At 40.2% G+C, this 14121-nt stretch overlaps 3 protein-coding genes across 5 annotated transcripts; 1 reads left to right on the top strand and 2 right to left on the bottom strand.

Moving 5' to 3' along the window:
- Nucleotides 1-204: 204 nt before the first annotated feature.
- LOC135496822 (cytosolic acyl coenzyme A thioester hydrolase-like) lies at nucleotides 205-3634 on the bottom strand. Its single transcript, XM_064786348.1, has 7 exons — nucleotides 3454-3634; nucleotides 2822-2930; nucleotides 2391-2568; nucleotides 1885-2094; nucleotides 1452-1667; nucleotides 1098-1285; nucleotides 205-887 (listed from the first exon to the last, which is right to left on the bottom strand). Exons 1-7 carry the CDS (start codon nucleotides 3588-3590, stop codon nucleotides 735-737), a joined length of 1191 nt encoding a protein of 396 aa, XP_064642418.1. The 5' UTR covers nucleotides 3591-3634; the 3' UTR covers nucleotides 205-734.
- Nucleotides 3635-4258: 624 nt separating this feature from the next.
- On the top strand, nucleotides 4259-7562 carry LOC135496808 (zinc finger and BTB domain-containing protein 24-like). Of its 2 annotated transcripts, none has more exons than XM_064786332.1 (2): nucleotides 4259-4296; nucleotides 4809-7562. In XM_064786332.1, the coding sequence occupies exon 2, from the start codon at nucleotides 4828-4830 to the stop codon at nucleotides 7171-7173; it is 2346 nt and encodes a 781-aa protein (XP_064642402.1). In that variant the 5' UTR covers nucleotides 4259-4296; nucleotides 4809-4827; the 3' UTR covers nucleotides 7174-7562. The 2 variants fall into 2 exon arrangements, with proteins under 2 accessions (XP_064642402.1, XP_064642401.1); XM_064786331.1 differs by having other exon boundaries at nucleotides 4278-4387.
- A 454-nt stretch (nucleotides 7563-8016) lies between these two features.
- On the bottom strand, nucleotides 8017-13449 carry LOC135497339 (F-actin-capping protein subunit beta-like). Of its 2 annotated transcripts, XM_064787159.1 has the most exons (9): nucleotides 13326-13428; nucleotides 12514-12534; nucleotides 11920-12006; nucleotides 11419-11540; nucleotides 11110-11223; nucleotides 10641-10779; nucleotides 10268-10384; nucleotides 9977-10042; nucleotides 8017-9756 (listed from the first exon to the last, which is right to left on the bottom strand). In XM_064787159.1, exons 1-9 carry the CDS (start codon nucleotides 13329-13331, stop codon nucleotides 9592-9594), a joined length of 837 nt encoding a protein of 278 aa, XP_064643229.1. In that variant the 5' UTR covers nucleotides 13332-13428; the 3' UTR covers nucleotides 8017-9591. The 2 variants fall into 2 exon arrangements, with proteins under 2 accessions (XP_064643229.1, XP_064643230.1); XM_064787160.1 differs by lacking the exon at nucleotides 12514-12534 and having other exon boundaries at nucleotides 13326-13449.
- Nucleotides 13450-14121: the final 672 nt, after the last annotated feature.

Raw genomic sequence — 14121 nt, 5'->3', positions numbered from 1 at the left:
AGGAGCTCCTCAAGTGGGGTTTACGGAGTTCTCTTGCACAGTTCCTGGTTCGAAATTGGTTGCTGCCAGTATATGTTGAGGATTCTTCACAGACACTTTTTAACGAATGTTTGGGTCTTAATCATGAGAGGTGCTTCTAATGAAGAAGGAAATTAAAAGTATCCAAGTAGGTATTGTGTTGAAATGAAAGGATAACGCTGAAAATTAGCTAAAACAATTGTTTATTGCTGGTTTTATACATCAAATAATCATTTCTAATGACTTTAAATGCAACAGATTTCACTCTTGACTCCATGACTGCACATGGTATGGTATATAAGAAAAGACATGTCATCAATTCTTAGTTTTACATTCAATGATATGTAAGCCTACTACCCTACCCGGCTAAGAGAACACACCTCTTTAGAGGACGCTACATGTAAACAAGATAATTTCACAATTACTGTAAACCATGAAACTTTCCTGACATTAAAAGTTGGCACATTTACTCATTTTCAATTGGCGATAAATAGGGCATTCTTTGCTGAATTTTAATACTTTTGGATAAACTTATACATTTTCAAGCTTTTGAAAATTCTGTTCGACAATGCATTATAAAAAAATTGCGAAAAAAATTAAAAGCTCCAAAATTTTCACAGTTAACAGTATACATAGTAAGTACAGTCAGACTTTACCCTGTTATTAAGTTAAAGTTCAATAAGACATACGTTGTCTTCACTTTTGAGATCGCCAAGCTACATATTAGACATCAAAGGAGTCAACATACTTGTCTCCAATTCTTCTTTTTTCTTTCTCTCCTCTTCCTTGGCTTTCAATCGTGATCTCTTCTTTACCTCATACCGTTCTTTTCCCTCCTCCCACCTCTGAAGCTCTCCGGGTGATTTCACCTGGAAAGATTGAAAACATCAGACTCATCATTCAGGGGTAATTGAGGACAACACAACCTCTGCTAATGATGTTATAGTGTTGTCTGTCTCTCAAGCATTGCCAAAGCATCAATATGCACAAACGGCTCACTTGGAATAAACATCAGGAAGACTTGACAAAACATAATCCTAACTGAGCTATAAGTTTGAAATTCTGATAGATATTTATACCTTTAGCGGCGGAACTTGCAGTGTTTTCCTCTGTTTATCCAATGAAACAAAATTAAAGTATGCATGGACTGCCCTCTCTTTAGTTTGACTGGCAAAGGTCTGGATCGTTTCTACATCCACGTTCACCTCAACTTCAACCGTTCGACTACTTGTGAATGTGGCTCGACCAATCACAGTCAAGAGACTTCCTGCAAGGCAAAAATCAGTTTTATTAGTGTGATGCTTTCCTTACAGCAAGATCAAGATCTGACCAGTGTTGAGCATTTGAAAGGCAAGCTCGCTATCCTCCTCCAGTCTATGGTTAGCAGTGGTCGATTTTTAGGTCAAGTTGGCAATCAAACCTTTGCTACAAACCTTTCTTCGCTTTCCCATGGAAGTTGATTGTGTCAATTGAGGCAGTAACAACATTGGAATGACAGTGTTTGGCCGACACAACGCCAGCACACTCATCCATCAGCTTCATGATGACGCCACCCATTGCGTAACCGTGGACAGCACAGTCTGATGGCATGATCAAATGGGTCAGAGTTGTCTGGGAATATTGCACCGTGTGCTGTTCAGGCCAGAACCCTGAAAAGATTATTCGATGAATTGAGGAGCTGAAGACAACAGTAGGAAATGTTCTTTGAAAAATGCAGCATTGACTAACACTCCTTTGAGGACTTTAAATCAACAGAAATTGGAACAAGATGTCCATATTTTGTATTCAGTGAGGCATGTGCATACAAAACTCTCCATTGGCACTCCTTCCTGCGCCCACCACTGAAGACAATTAACAAAGACTCACCTTGTTGTTGATTGTCACAGATAGGATGAGGTGACATAAGACTTGGAGTTGTCTTCGACCGTTCTAATTTCTGGCGTTCATACGCCAGTCGTCCTCTTTCCTCTATTTCTGGACTTTCATATTCCATCGGTGGAACAGCGGCTACACTGTTTGTTTCGACATTGAATGGAACATACCAGAGAGTGGCTTTATTGGTGAAACGCTTGGTCCCTGAAAATGATAGAATGTAGAATCTGATCAACTGAACATTCGCATCATATTTTCTTGACAAAATATTTAATACTAATATTGCACTAAAATTGCTATGTCATGTCAAGGAACCAATGAGTACTATGGAATATAACCTTGCTTATGGACACCTCTATAAACTGAACAGCCTCCATAATAATGAAGCATCTGTTTTGATTCATAATCCGTTATAATTTCAATTCACACCAAGTTGGCATTGCAAACAAGGACCAGGCAATCAGAGCAATTAGAAAAGGTTAGACCATTATCATAGTTACCATGAAGGATGTCCTCCGCCCAGACATCAACAATAACTTCCAAGGAATGACTAGCCGTGTACCTTATCTCTGCCATGACTTCAGCTACCTCACCTATATGCATTGGCAGCAGAAAGTCCATGCTCTCAACTCTAGCAAGGGCGGCTATCACAGGGTTTGCTTTACTTGACACAGCTTGCTGAAAAATGCAGTAGTCAGTGAAGCAAGGATCCTCAGTGACACGAGTGATAGCCAGATCCTACAGACTGTACATTTTCTAATGACGCCATTAATTGTTGGACATGAAATCCCAGACTGTCTGCTTTCTATCTACTTACTTACTGGTATTAGCCAAGCCACAGTCCTGGATGGTCAATGTACTGTATTTGGCAGTTTACAGTAAACTATAGACCAGACACAGTGAACTAGTAAGACAAAATCATCACGCATACCCTATTGCAATATCTTGTGGCAATGACGACCCCTGCTTCCTCCATCAGTTTCAGGATGACTCCTCCATGGACATTACCAGCATTATTTGCATCATCTGGTAACATCACCCTGCAAAAAAGAACAAGACCTTGAATGATGCGGAGGTAGCCCCTCCTACTACCACTTACCAGTACCAATAAGTCAAAGATCAGCAAAGTCAGTCAGATCAACAAGATGTGGGGCCTAACCCTCCGCCTACCCTACCCTACCGTACCTGTACCAGTTTGTTTTTAGGACCCTAGGCTGTGCCTAGACCAATGTCCGTAATGTCAACATGATGGTCAATGACAATGTCAATCATTTCGTTACATTTGGACGGTCACCCTACAATACATTGGCTACAATACATCAATCATCATCATTCATGTATCAGTCAAGAGTACACCATCATTGGACTACCATGTATGGATCATGGTATATTGTATGTACAATACCGGTATAGTGTCTTACTACAGTACAAGTACATGTACAGCGACAGTGTATAGGCTACAAGCTAGTGTAGTGTAAGTGTACACTGCATGCAGGCTACAGCACACGTCTTGTCATTCATTCATTCATGCATTGCTTGATTGATGATGGAAAAAATACCGACCTGGAAACAACGACTCCTTTCAACAACGAATCTTCTTCTTTAGGACGCAATGCCGCCATGTTTCGAGTCAGTGTATATTTAAGAGTTGTTCGTACTAAAGTTGACCTAAATAAAGCTAACAGAGGTCGATAAATCATGACATTTTATTGACAGTTTCAATCAAGCATGTCAAGGCGTCTGCTACGTGGCCTTGACCTTTTCCAAAACGAGGCATGTTTTCGCGATTTGTTACATCTTCGATGTACACTTCGAGGGATGTCGGAGTTCTACTAGGAATAACAGGTGACGCCACCATTAGTTCATTACGTGGGAAATACGAATTAACCTCGACCCGCTTAGACAAATACTTCGTCCCCAAAATTCTGTCCTCACTCACAGGATCCCAGCTGGCGCCAATCTGAGCTAAAAAAGTGGAACTACTCGATCACCTAAAAGGAAAAATTACACCGTCTTAAGGTGGAAATTTTCTCCCTTTTTAGGGGGGAAACGGGGGACGAGTTTCCATGAACCCCAAACATCCTATACTATAGATAAATCACTTTGGACCATTACAGTGGTGTCTCACTGCTTGAAGGGATTTGGGTCATATTTTCCTTATGGTGCTGACGACCGTTATAATCACAGCTTATCTTTATTCCAACTTACTAAAAGTACCAGGACCTTTATATATGCAATGGCCAGTGCAAATGTCTCGCGGTGTTGAACTTTACGTCATTCAGGTACGTTGCAGGTCAACTGTCTATGCTGCCACCTATTAGCGGAGAGTAACCACTAGAGTCACTCTAGTAGAACTCCCGAAGTGTACATCGAGGATGTAACAAATCGCTATGTTTTCATCGGAAAGTACGCGATAAATGCGGTGAAATTCACTCTTTCTTTTGTGATTCCCGGTTGATATTTAGGAGCTTAAGTTACATCTTTACAAATCATAAAGGTTAGAAAATTGTTTACGAACATATTCGGTTCATGAATGATTGAATGTGGAATATAAGCCACTATCTGACCCCATTCTTATTTTCGGACGCTTTGTAATTGTACACAGCAAGCACGGGATGTTTTCACGTTTTATTCTCGGATGTTGTTTTAAATCTTATCTTGGTCAAAACTAGCCATAGGTATGCTATAGATCCCTGCACTTGATTGGGAACAGCGTTTACATAACGTAGTGTTGGCCATCGTCACGTCACCATGCATTTTTACATTACTGTAACTTGATGTGGTGCGTGCGATGTCTTCGTAAACGTTGTTCTCAATCATTGAATCAAGTGCATGGATCTATAGGCCTAGAGCATCTGGTTTTGTAATTGATATCAAGATTTTTAGTTTAATACCTGTACCACATCTGTACATTTCAGGAGGTGATGACCAGGGAATATGAATGAAACCAAAATGAGCGGTAGCTATGCATCTGAAGTCCTTCACCTGCTGGATGAACAAAGACGATCTGGAACATTATGCGATGTGACTGTTGCCAGCAACGATAACATGGTCTTTAACGCCCACAGCGCTGTACTTGCTGCTTCAAGTCAGTTATTCAATTCCAAGCTCAGCGGTCAAAATGTTGGGCAAGTTATGTTAGATTTGGGAGCAAAAAATATCCAGATGCTTTTAGACGTATTGTATTCAGGCATATCTAACCTTGGACCGGAGGAAGTCATAGACGTCCGCCTCCTGGCTCAGTCATTTGAGATGGTGGATGTGATAAAGCTATGTGATGGTGCCATTGAGTATGATCAGCCGAGGGTTGTGAAACCAGACATGGTGGATCAGTCTACAAACACGAATGATATTTCCAAGCCTGTTCCCAAGCCTGCAAAGAAAGCAAAGTTTGTTGATTTTGATGTTGAAGATGATGAGACTGTTGTGGAGGAGAGATTGGATATGGTAGATGATCCAGAGTATGAGCCGAGTATGGACATGGTCAAGCCACGCATCTGCACTGGTAGGAAGCGTGGGAGGCCACCTGGCAAGAGAAAAACAGATAGTACAACCACGGAAGTTAAATCTGAGGTTGTGGACACTGAAGTACTTGGCATTCATGTAAGCGTTCAGGAAAACACTCTGGTGGATAGTAATGAACCTGGTCCCAAAACTAGAAGTCGCTCTGGCATTTCAAAGTTAAAGCCAGCAGTGCAAAAGATTCTAACAAAAGCTAGAGAACCTAGGAGATCATATCACATAACTCCTTCTATCAAAATTGCACCTTCGTTTAAAGATAAGAAAGGCAAAATAGTACAGACAAGTGGCATTGACAAAAACCCTGGATTGAGTACTGGTGATATTCTTTTAGTAGAGGAGACTTTAGTTATTGAAGATGGTCCAGTTTGTGAAGTGTCACTGGAGGACAGTTTTAACTCCATAGTTACTCGCATGAAACATTTAAAAGACCACGCTAATATGAAAAACTTGGAAGCAGATTCGGACCAATTTCAGAATCTAGTCTCAAGCTCTTTTACTGACATACTGAAAAATATTGCACAAAAGGAAGAGGCTTCAAGATCTGTGTCAGGTAATTCAGTAGACGGTTTAAATAGTGACTGGAAGAGTTGCGACTACTGCTCACAGTTCAAAGGCAAGAAGAAGGGAAGACTAGATTTTCATGAGAAGTACTGCTCTTCAGCTTACAAGTGTTCTTTGTGTTATAAACCCTTCATAAGTGACATTGACCTGTCACGGCACAAGTGTAAAAAGATCCAACAGGAGAGCATTTGTGAATTATGCGGGAAAGTGCTGGTGAATCGATACGCCCTGCAACTGCACATGAAAATCCATCTCAATATTAAAAAACATGTCTGTCAATTTTGCCCGAAACGTTTCATTCGTAAGAATCACTTAGATGGCCATGTGCGTGCTGTGCACACCAAGGAACGTCCATACAAGTGTACACAGTGCACTGCCAGGTTTTCCATTAAGGGCGAGCTAAGTCGTCATGTGCAGAAGCACAGCACAGAGTCGCCAAAATATGCATGTTCTGTTTGTGGGAAAGCATTTTATGAGCAGCATCAGATGACGTCTCACTTTAAGAGTTGTGAAAAGAAACACTGTTACCCTGTCAAATTTGTCTGTTCTCAGTGTGGCGCTCATTTTAGTGATCAAAATCAGTTGGTTAATCACACGAGCATGTGTCAGATTGATGCTAGTTCAACCGTGACACATTATGTGGAACAAAAGCAAAATCCTGACGGTTCTGTCTTGCTTTGCATCATCCCAGAAGATGGAGATGGCAACGTTCAACGGTTCGCCATTCCTGTTGAGCATGATATCAGTGAGGAGCATGTCATTCAGATTGGTGCTCATGACCAAGTCACCCTTGAGGATGTTCTGCAGAACACGCAACAGTTTGTTCAGTCCACCGAGATCCACAACGTCATCGATGGCGATCAAGTCTTCGAGTTACAATCAGTCGATAATGAGACACTAAGCTACCAGCAGTTGACAAGAATGCAAGACTTCCAGACGTTAGAGGTACCAATCGAAAGGCTGGTCTCAGAAAAAGGTGAAGGAATACAAGTTATACAGGGTGTATCGGTCGACACGCAGAGCCATGTTCTACAGGGTGTTCCGATAGATGCACAGGGGCAAAATGTTGAAATTCTCGAACATTCTGTGCCTCAAAATTGTGATGGGAACATGATGGAAGTTGAGACTGTTCCAAGCCAACAATCTGAGAACTGCTTGGTGCATATCCAAGGTGGGCACATTTACACACAATCTCTATAAATTTGTGTGTAAAGTTCTTGATTGTGAAGGTGCAGGTTCATGCCAGAGCTCACTACTTCAAAAGGCCTTGGTACTGGATATTGGTGATTGTTCTCTTTGAGACCTTATAGACTTGAAATATTTACTTTGGTTTACTGAAATGCTACCTTTTTATCAAAAATGTCAAAAAAGGTCTTTTATAATGTACTAAAATCTACATGTACTTCTTTTATTTCTGTCACACTTATTTTACGTCTTTATATAATATATACATTTCCTAAGATTAGATAATATATATTATATATTATCTTTTGTAAAGTGCTCAGGAAATGATATATTACCTTATGTAAAATATTTCTTATGTCCTGCTCTCATTTTGTTACCTGATACATAAAGTTGTGTATCTCTGTTGAGGAATAAATTAAATACGTTGACGAATAAATTTGGTTTCATTTCACTTCAAGGCATTTAAACACGCTATCACACATGGTTGCTATCGTCTGCATTGTTGTTCTACCCGTTGCCGCTACAGTGACTTTGGTGACGCTGCTGGTCGCCTTACGCATACATTATCGGCTAGTTTCCCGCTCGCTTCGTTGCCATGGAGTCTCCGGTTACAGGTTCCTTGAATCATTCGTTGATTGGCTACTCTGAATCAGGTTGTTCCAATGTCTTCACAAGACATCCCGAAGTACAGTACGCCCTCCCCGTTAAAGAGACAATGGCGTTGTTTTAGAATAATGCAAATACTATATCCAGCTTGTCACCAGGGACATGGCTCGGTATGAAGACAGAGGGGGCCTCCCCAGTTTAAAGTGCACCATTACCAACGTAAGTGTCATAGAAACTTGAGAAACTCCGAAATAGCATTGTTACCATATTTTATTTATTTAGATATATAGACCATATATTACAAGTTTGCATACAAATTTCTTATATGTCCTCCAATAAGATGAACTTCTTATTCAGAAAGTGTTGTTCCCAGCAAACATAACCCATTTGGGCAAATCCTGTTACATGATATCCATCGTGAAATGTGAAAAAGGGACTGACTATTTCAGTCTTATTTTGGGGGGGGGGGGGGAATGAGATGGAATTTCTCATGCTGGTCACATTAGTACATATCAAAACCTCGGATTCTTTAAACCGCACAATACAGCTTTTCTTATTCAATCAAAGTAATCTGCGGTGTCAACTTAACTTGTAAGTACCCATGCCCTTCTTGTTACAATGATAATGTTCAGCACTTGTAGAGCTCTCGTTTATACCAATCATAGGCACTCCCTTAGAAGCCAGAGAACAGATCTGTATCTAGATACCATAAGATGCACAGTTGTTTGCTGCAAAACCTGCCCGGGTGTGATGGTTGAGACGAGAGAAGTAATAGGTTTTTGCAGTAATTTTAATAGCACATCGTACAATGTTCATTCTAATTGGTGCACACAACCAAACTAAATCGCAAACTACCCTATTTACGTTGCAACATTGGGGAAGAAAAATTGGCCAGAACTAGTTACAAAGCCTACCCCAATTAGACTGGGAGTCTATTGCAAAGTTTCCTTATACACCTCCACAGTCCCACAGTACTTTGTGATAATAAACATAACAACAAGTGATAACAAATCCTATATAGCTGAGCATCAACCTGAAGTTGTCAGCAGCTTTAGGTCCGGTCACTGACAGTGTCTGCACAAATATTTCATCCTACACTAAAATGTACAATTCAGGGTGAAAAATGTTCAGAATTATCTTTTCTACTAGATCGAAATCAATTATTGGCAGAAATTTAACGTAAGAGGTCTTGTCATGCAATTTACGATACTGATTAATCATGGTTAAATGCAATAATCAAAGAGAAAAGGAGCGTGTGCCACATTCGAAAGACTGACACGTAAAGTTTAGTGACATAACATACCATCATTACCCTGCCCCCTTGACCAAGACGAGGCAACTCTCCTGTAATATCTGATAGGCTGTTTTGCAGCAACACGGATAATGTGAATGTTGGACGAATCGAAATCTCCAATTGTTGAACTCGACACTATCTGCACATACCAATACTTTTTGACACCCACAGCCACATTTTAGACTAACGTGATGCAACCTGTCAAATGCCTCATGGAATTTTTCAAACATTTTCTTATCCTCAGACATCATATTGAATCACAAATTGGTAATCTGAAGAGGAGGCCGAGAGTATAAAATGGATGACAAAATGAAATTGATTTATAGCCCTCACAAGGCTTGTTTGGCGATTAATGTATTGTAAGCCTTATAGAAATGAAATAACCCAAAGCAGTCTTAAGAATGTGACATCACTTGTACAGTGTCATCTACTACTTAGTTTAAGACTGCAGGATATACCTTATGAATCATGCCCAGGTCCTAAAGTCCAGACTACTCTGTCATACACTAAAATTTACACAGGAGAGAAATTATTCAACTGTCTGCTCTTGTGTTAAACTTATTACATAATTCCTTGGCTAAAGCTGCTTGTGGCTTCCTCATTTTGAGGTCCGCGACGCTTCGTAGGTTATTCATGACGTCCTTTGCTTTCCCAAAGTAGATTTCGTTTAATGTAGACCTCATTTTGTTTTCCAAATCCTGAAAATAGGAGAATAGGCATGTTAGAATGAGCTGCCTTAGAATCTGGTGACATCATGTATAAACATAGAAGAACACTGACAAACATGTTACCTACTGCACTTCCAAATCTAGGTGGTGTGGGAAAGCAACAGGAATGACAAGATTTGAGCTCCCCAGGACTCCCGACAGGAGTGAAAAGAATAGCTGAAATCAACCAACAAGAGCAAAGGAATCTTACCTCAATCATTCGACCAATATTGGCAATGTGGGGACTTGCATCGGTGACTGGGGAATCCAGCTCAGTCTGTAATGAAAGCACCAAATGTCATCTGAAGAATACAACCAACACCAGGGCTAGCGCAAGACTTTCTTAATCAGGACTCAAACTGATCTTTTAAACAAAATCTTGGGAGTAATGCCACAGGTATTTAAGCTCAGAACTTCAAAATAATGAGGTTTCTGGGTCAAATTACATGCTTCGAAATACATGTATACTAAACAAAACTGACATTGTAGCAGCTTTACTGACCTGCCTGCACAAGTTCCCGCCAGCATTCATAATGCCTGACTGATCCCCTTTACTCTGCAGCCACAACATCACAGTCGACGTGAGTTTATAATGTGCATTACGTCCATTTGACTTTTCCTGAAAACACGAAGAGGAAGAAATGGGTGATCATAATATGATGTATTGCCTTTGTCTTTGGTTTGGAATTTTGGAGACCGACTTTATCTCTAGGTCTTGGAGTAAATGGCCGTGTTAATTTGTGATTTGTGGGATTCAAGGACGGTCACATCATCTGCATAATCCCCCAAGACTCCTAATATTCTACTGGCTTCAAAACAAATAAGGCTGAACTAAAATTAGCACACGTAATGAACAAAACAAATTGCTTGCTTACCAGCACTTCAATCACATGGATAGAATCCCAGCACCCTTTAACCGCAGCAGAGTCTCCAGCCTTCTTCATTAACACGACCCCAGCAAAACCATGATCTAAATCCCAGAGGTAGACCGATGATACACCACCTTCATAGTACCTGAAACAAGCCAAAAGTGCAATTGTAACCAAGAAATAGTATGTGAATTTATTCTATAATTCATTTCTCCAAAGGCCGAACTGTCAAAAATCGCAAGGTCCCATTATATCTGACCAATTGAGAGTTTGAGTGCACTTGTTTCACATGTTGTAAACAAGAGCCAACTGAAATAGAAGGCCTTTATGCTACACTCATTTCACCAGCAAAACTACGACCGCCGCATGAAAGTACCTTGTGACAGACATGTCGATGTCATTTTTGTTTGAGTTTTGACATAATTTTGACATTAACCGAATGAAGAAAAAAAACCACCCCACTGATACAACTTACATTTCTCGGTACACATCAAAAGCCTCATTAGCTTCAATTTCTAGTCTACGTAACTTGTCTGAAGGAATGGCACCATCACTTAAAGGAGGATTATATGTATTCGTCCATGGAGATCTGAAAATAGAACACATGATTTATGGAAAGAAGAATCGGATATCATCAAAGGAACTGTCAATAACCAACTGGTCTCAAAATGAACAATTTGGTCAAAGCCAGACTGTCTTCCGGGCCCTCCAATCCAATTTTTGTATTCCGATCGACTGCTCTTGCGAATTATCCTTTTTTTAAGAATTGTTTTCCCCAGCTCACCGGTATGAGTCTCCATCTCTGTTATAATCACACAACAGGTAGTCTTTGCCTGTTTCCTTGTCACGTGCCACCTTCAGGGGCTGGTCGACTGATGACAACAAATCTTCCACCAAGGTTGGACACTGAAAAAAGCAACAAATACAACGTGACAGCACAATAGAACAGTTGGGGATCTTTGTCCCAATTCGTGCTTCAAATCCTAAATCTATTTTCTCAAAATGTTGGGGATACATACAACATACCTCAAGACTTGGCATAGATCCTACATTTGGATGTATTGTATGTACCTTTACATGTGTTGGACAATCCAAGTTTTTAAAACAACTCTCACAGAGGGCAAAGGCATAAGAGTGGATTCTGATGAAGTCACAGTGTTATGGTTGTCATGGCCAAAGACCATCATAAATGTACCAACTGCCTGCTACAGGGACATTACATGTGGGAGGATTTTTTTTAAATATAGATCCAGCAAGCATTCCAGTCTCATCTTCAAATACTCACCAAGTCTATGAGATCACTTAAGTTTTTCTCCACTTGCTGTGGAGGCAAGCGTCTCATCAAATCAAGGGCACAATCCAGGTGGCGTTCCTGAAATCAAATCATCACGATTTAAAATCTCTCATCTGGCAATGTACAGGTCTGACTCTCAGTGTGCATGTAAAGGCCAACCAAAAACAATTTTAACCCCAAAAACTGAAACAGTTTCTATGCAATCAATTGTCTTCAACATTACAAGACCAGACCCCCTTTCGGAGGTTCAATCAGAAACTTTACTTGTACTTGCACAAGTCATTATCATATCAATCGACAATCAAAGGACAAAATCAACCACCATGACATGGATGCGAACCATATAACGGAAAACACCTTAGAAAACTTAGAGAAACCAATTGTTTAACACCATATTTTAAGGAAGAATAAACAGGTAAATCTAGAAATCAAAGACAACCTCTCAGACAACCCTTTCTAGTCTCACTCTATCCAAGAAACAAGTATCGGTGTGAATTTCTAAAAGAAAGCACCTTAAATCCCTTTAAAATATCCAGCAAATCCTGCACCAATAAAGCAATAGAGGAAGCAGTTCATACAACTTACTTGACGGGACTTGGCAATGTTCTAATGGACATGAATTACATTGAACATAATAAAGATATAGGACTGGTATGAAGTATGGCTGTAGACAAGTTTTTAAAAGGAAGACAGCCAGAGACACATTTACTACAAAAAATGAACCATCCATGTATAGGCTGAAAAGATCTATATTTTCGATACTGGCCAAGCCTAACACTATCCTTTTCAAAGAAAACACTGTGTTGTGCACCTGATTATGAATGATTTGCAGTTTAGCGCAACGCAGTGTTTTCTTTGAAGGAGTTATGCGTTAGACATCATGTCAATTATGGCCTAACGGACTAACGGACCATTATCATATCCGGGACCAAAGATCTGAAGTATTGTATTGGGCAGCAGCGGGACTCAGTGTGTTACGTCAATAAATAGTCCATCCACCATCATTTCTTTGGAACGAGTTTACAATCCCCGATCACACCCCAAAAAAAGGTCATTGGTTGACTAACCAAGCACCACTGTTCAATGGATTTATAGTTGAATGCGATCAAACTACGTCATTTCCCATCGGGGATTCTAAAGTTTAGCCTTAGATTTCATAACCTGATAACCCTTCATATTCTCATGTACATCATTGACATGTAGTGCATGTATTGTACGTGCGTGCATGGGTTCCCCTACATGGAATGCATCGCAATCGCGATGTACACAATAAATGACAGACCAAGTCGGAAAAGTAGACAACTTCAAATGCATATTACATGAAGGCCGCGACCTCCGATTTGTCTATTTTAGACATAATTGAAACAAGAAAAATGGCAAGAAACGATCGGGCTCACCGTCATTTTGTTTTGGTAAACACTGAAGCCAAAATACCAAATTTTCGAACTAGGAAGTGCAAAATAATGTCGGGCGTGAGTTGATGGCGGATAATCCGGGACACCTGTTTGCTCGGGTTATGACTTTTGAACATCTACGTGCCCGATTTTCCCTATAGAGGCGCAATAGGCACCTCGCACTTCGTCCTTTTGGGGACGAAGTGTTGGGTCACTCTCAGGCCAATATGCTGAGCTGTGGAAATGCATTAGGCAGGTTCCGCAAGCCAAAAGACGATGTAAATGCATTTTATCGACGATTTAAAAAAAAATCATTTCCCCAATTCCTTCTACAACCAAGTATAAAATGAATTTGCAAAGTTACTGACCCCGCAATAATCTACTCCAGGTAGAGGAGATACCATTCGTCATGTAATGTAACAATATCGATTGAGTAAAACTCAAAATTTCCTGTATACCAATGTGGCAGCTGTATGCCAGTAAAATGTCTTTAAAAATAAGTTCATATACACATATTTAATACAAGTCGCCTGTTCATGCCAAAAATTGCACTAATTGCACTAATTGCCTCTAATTAGACTTTTTAACGCCAAAAAAGTATTATAAAAAACTCGCTCTAAATACTTCGTCATACTTCGTCCCCAAAAGGGACGAAACCTCGTTGGGGGGCGCAGCGAGTGTTCATGATTAGACAGTGGCGCCACTATCGGGAAAACCAGGTATGTAGATGTTCAAATGTCACAACCGTTTGCTCGTCCAATCAAAATCATTTTTGCCAAATATGGAATTTCCTTTTTAA

The sequence above is a fragment of the Lineus longissimus genome, chromosome 12 (assembly GCF_910592395.1).
Source record: "Lineus longissimus chromosome 12, tnLinLong1.2, whole genome shotgun sequence".
NCBI classification, from domain to species: Eukaryota; Metazoa; Nemertea; class Pilidiophora; order Heteronemertea; family Lineidae; genus Lineus; species Lineus longissimus.
Note: the sequence above shows the minus strand (reverse complement) of the source record. Positions and strands in the feature narration are given on the sequence as shown.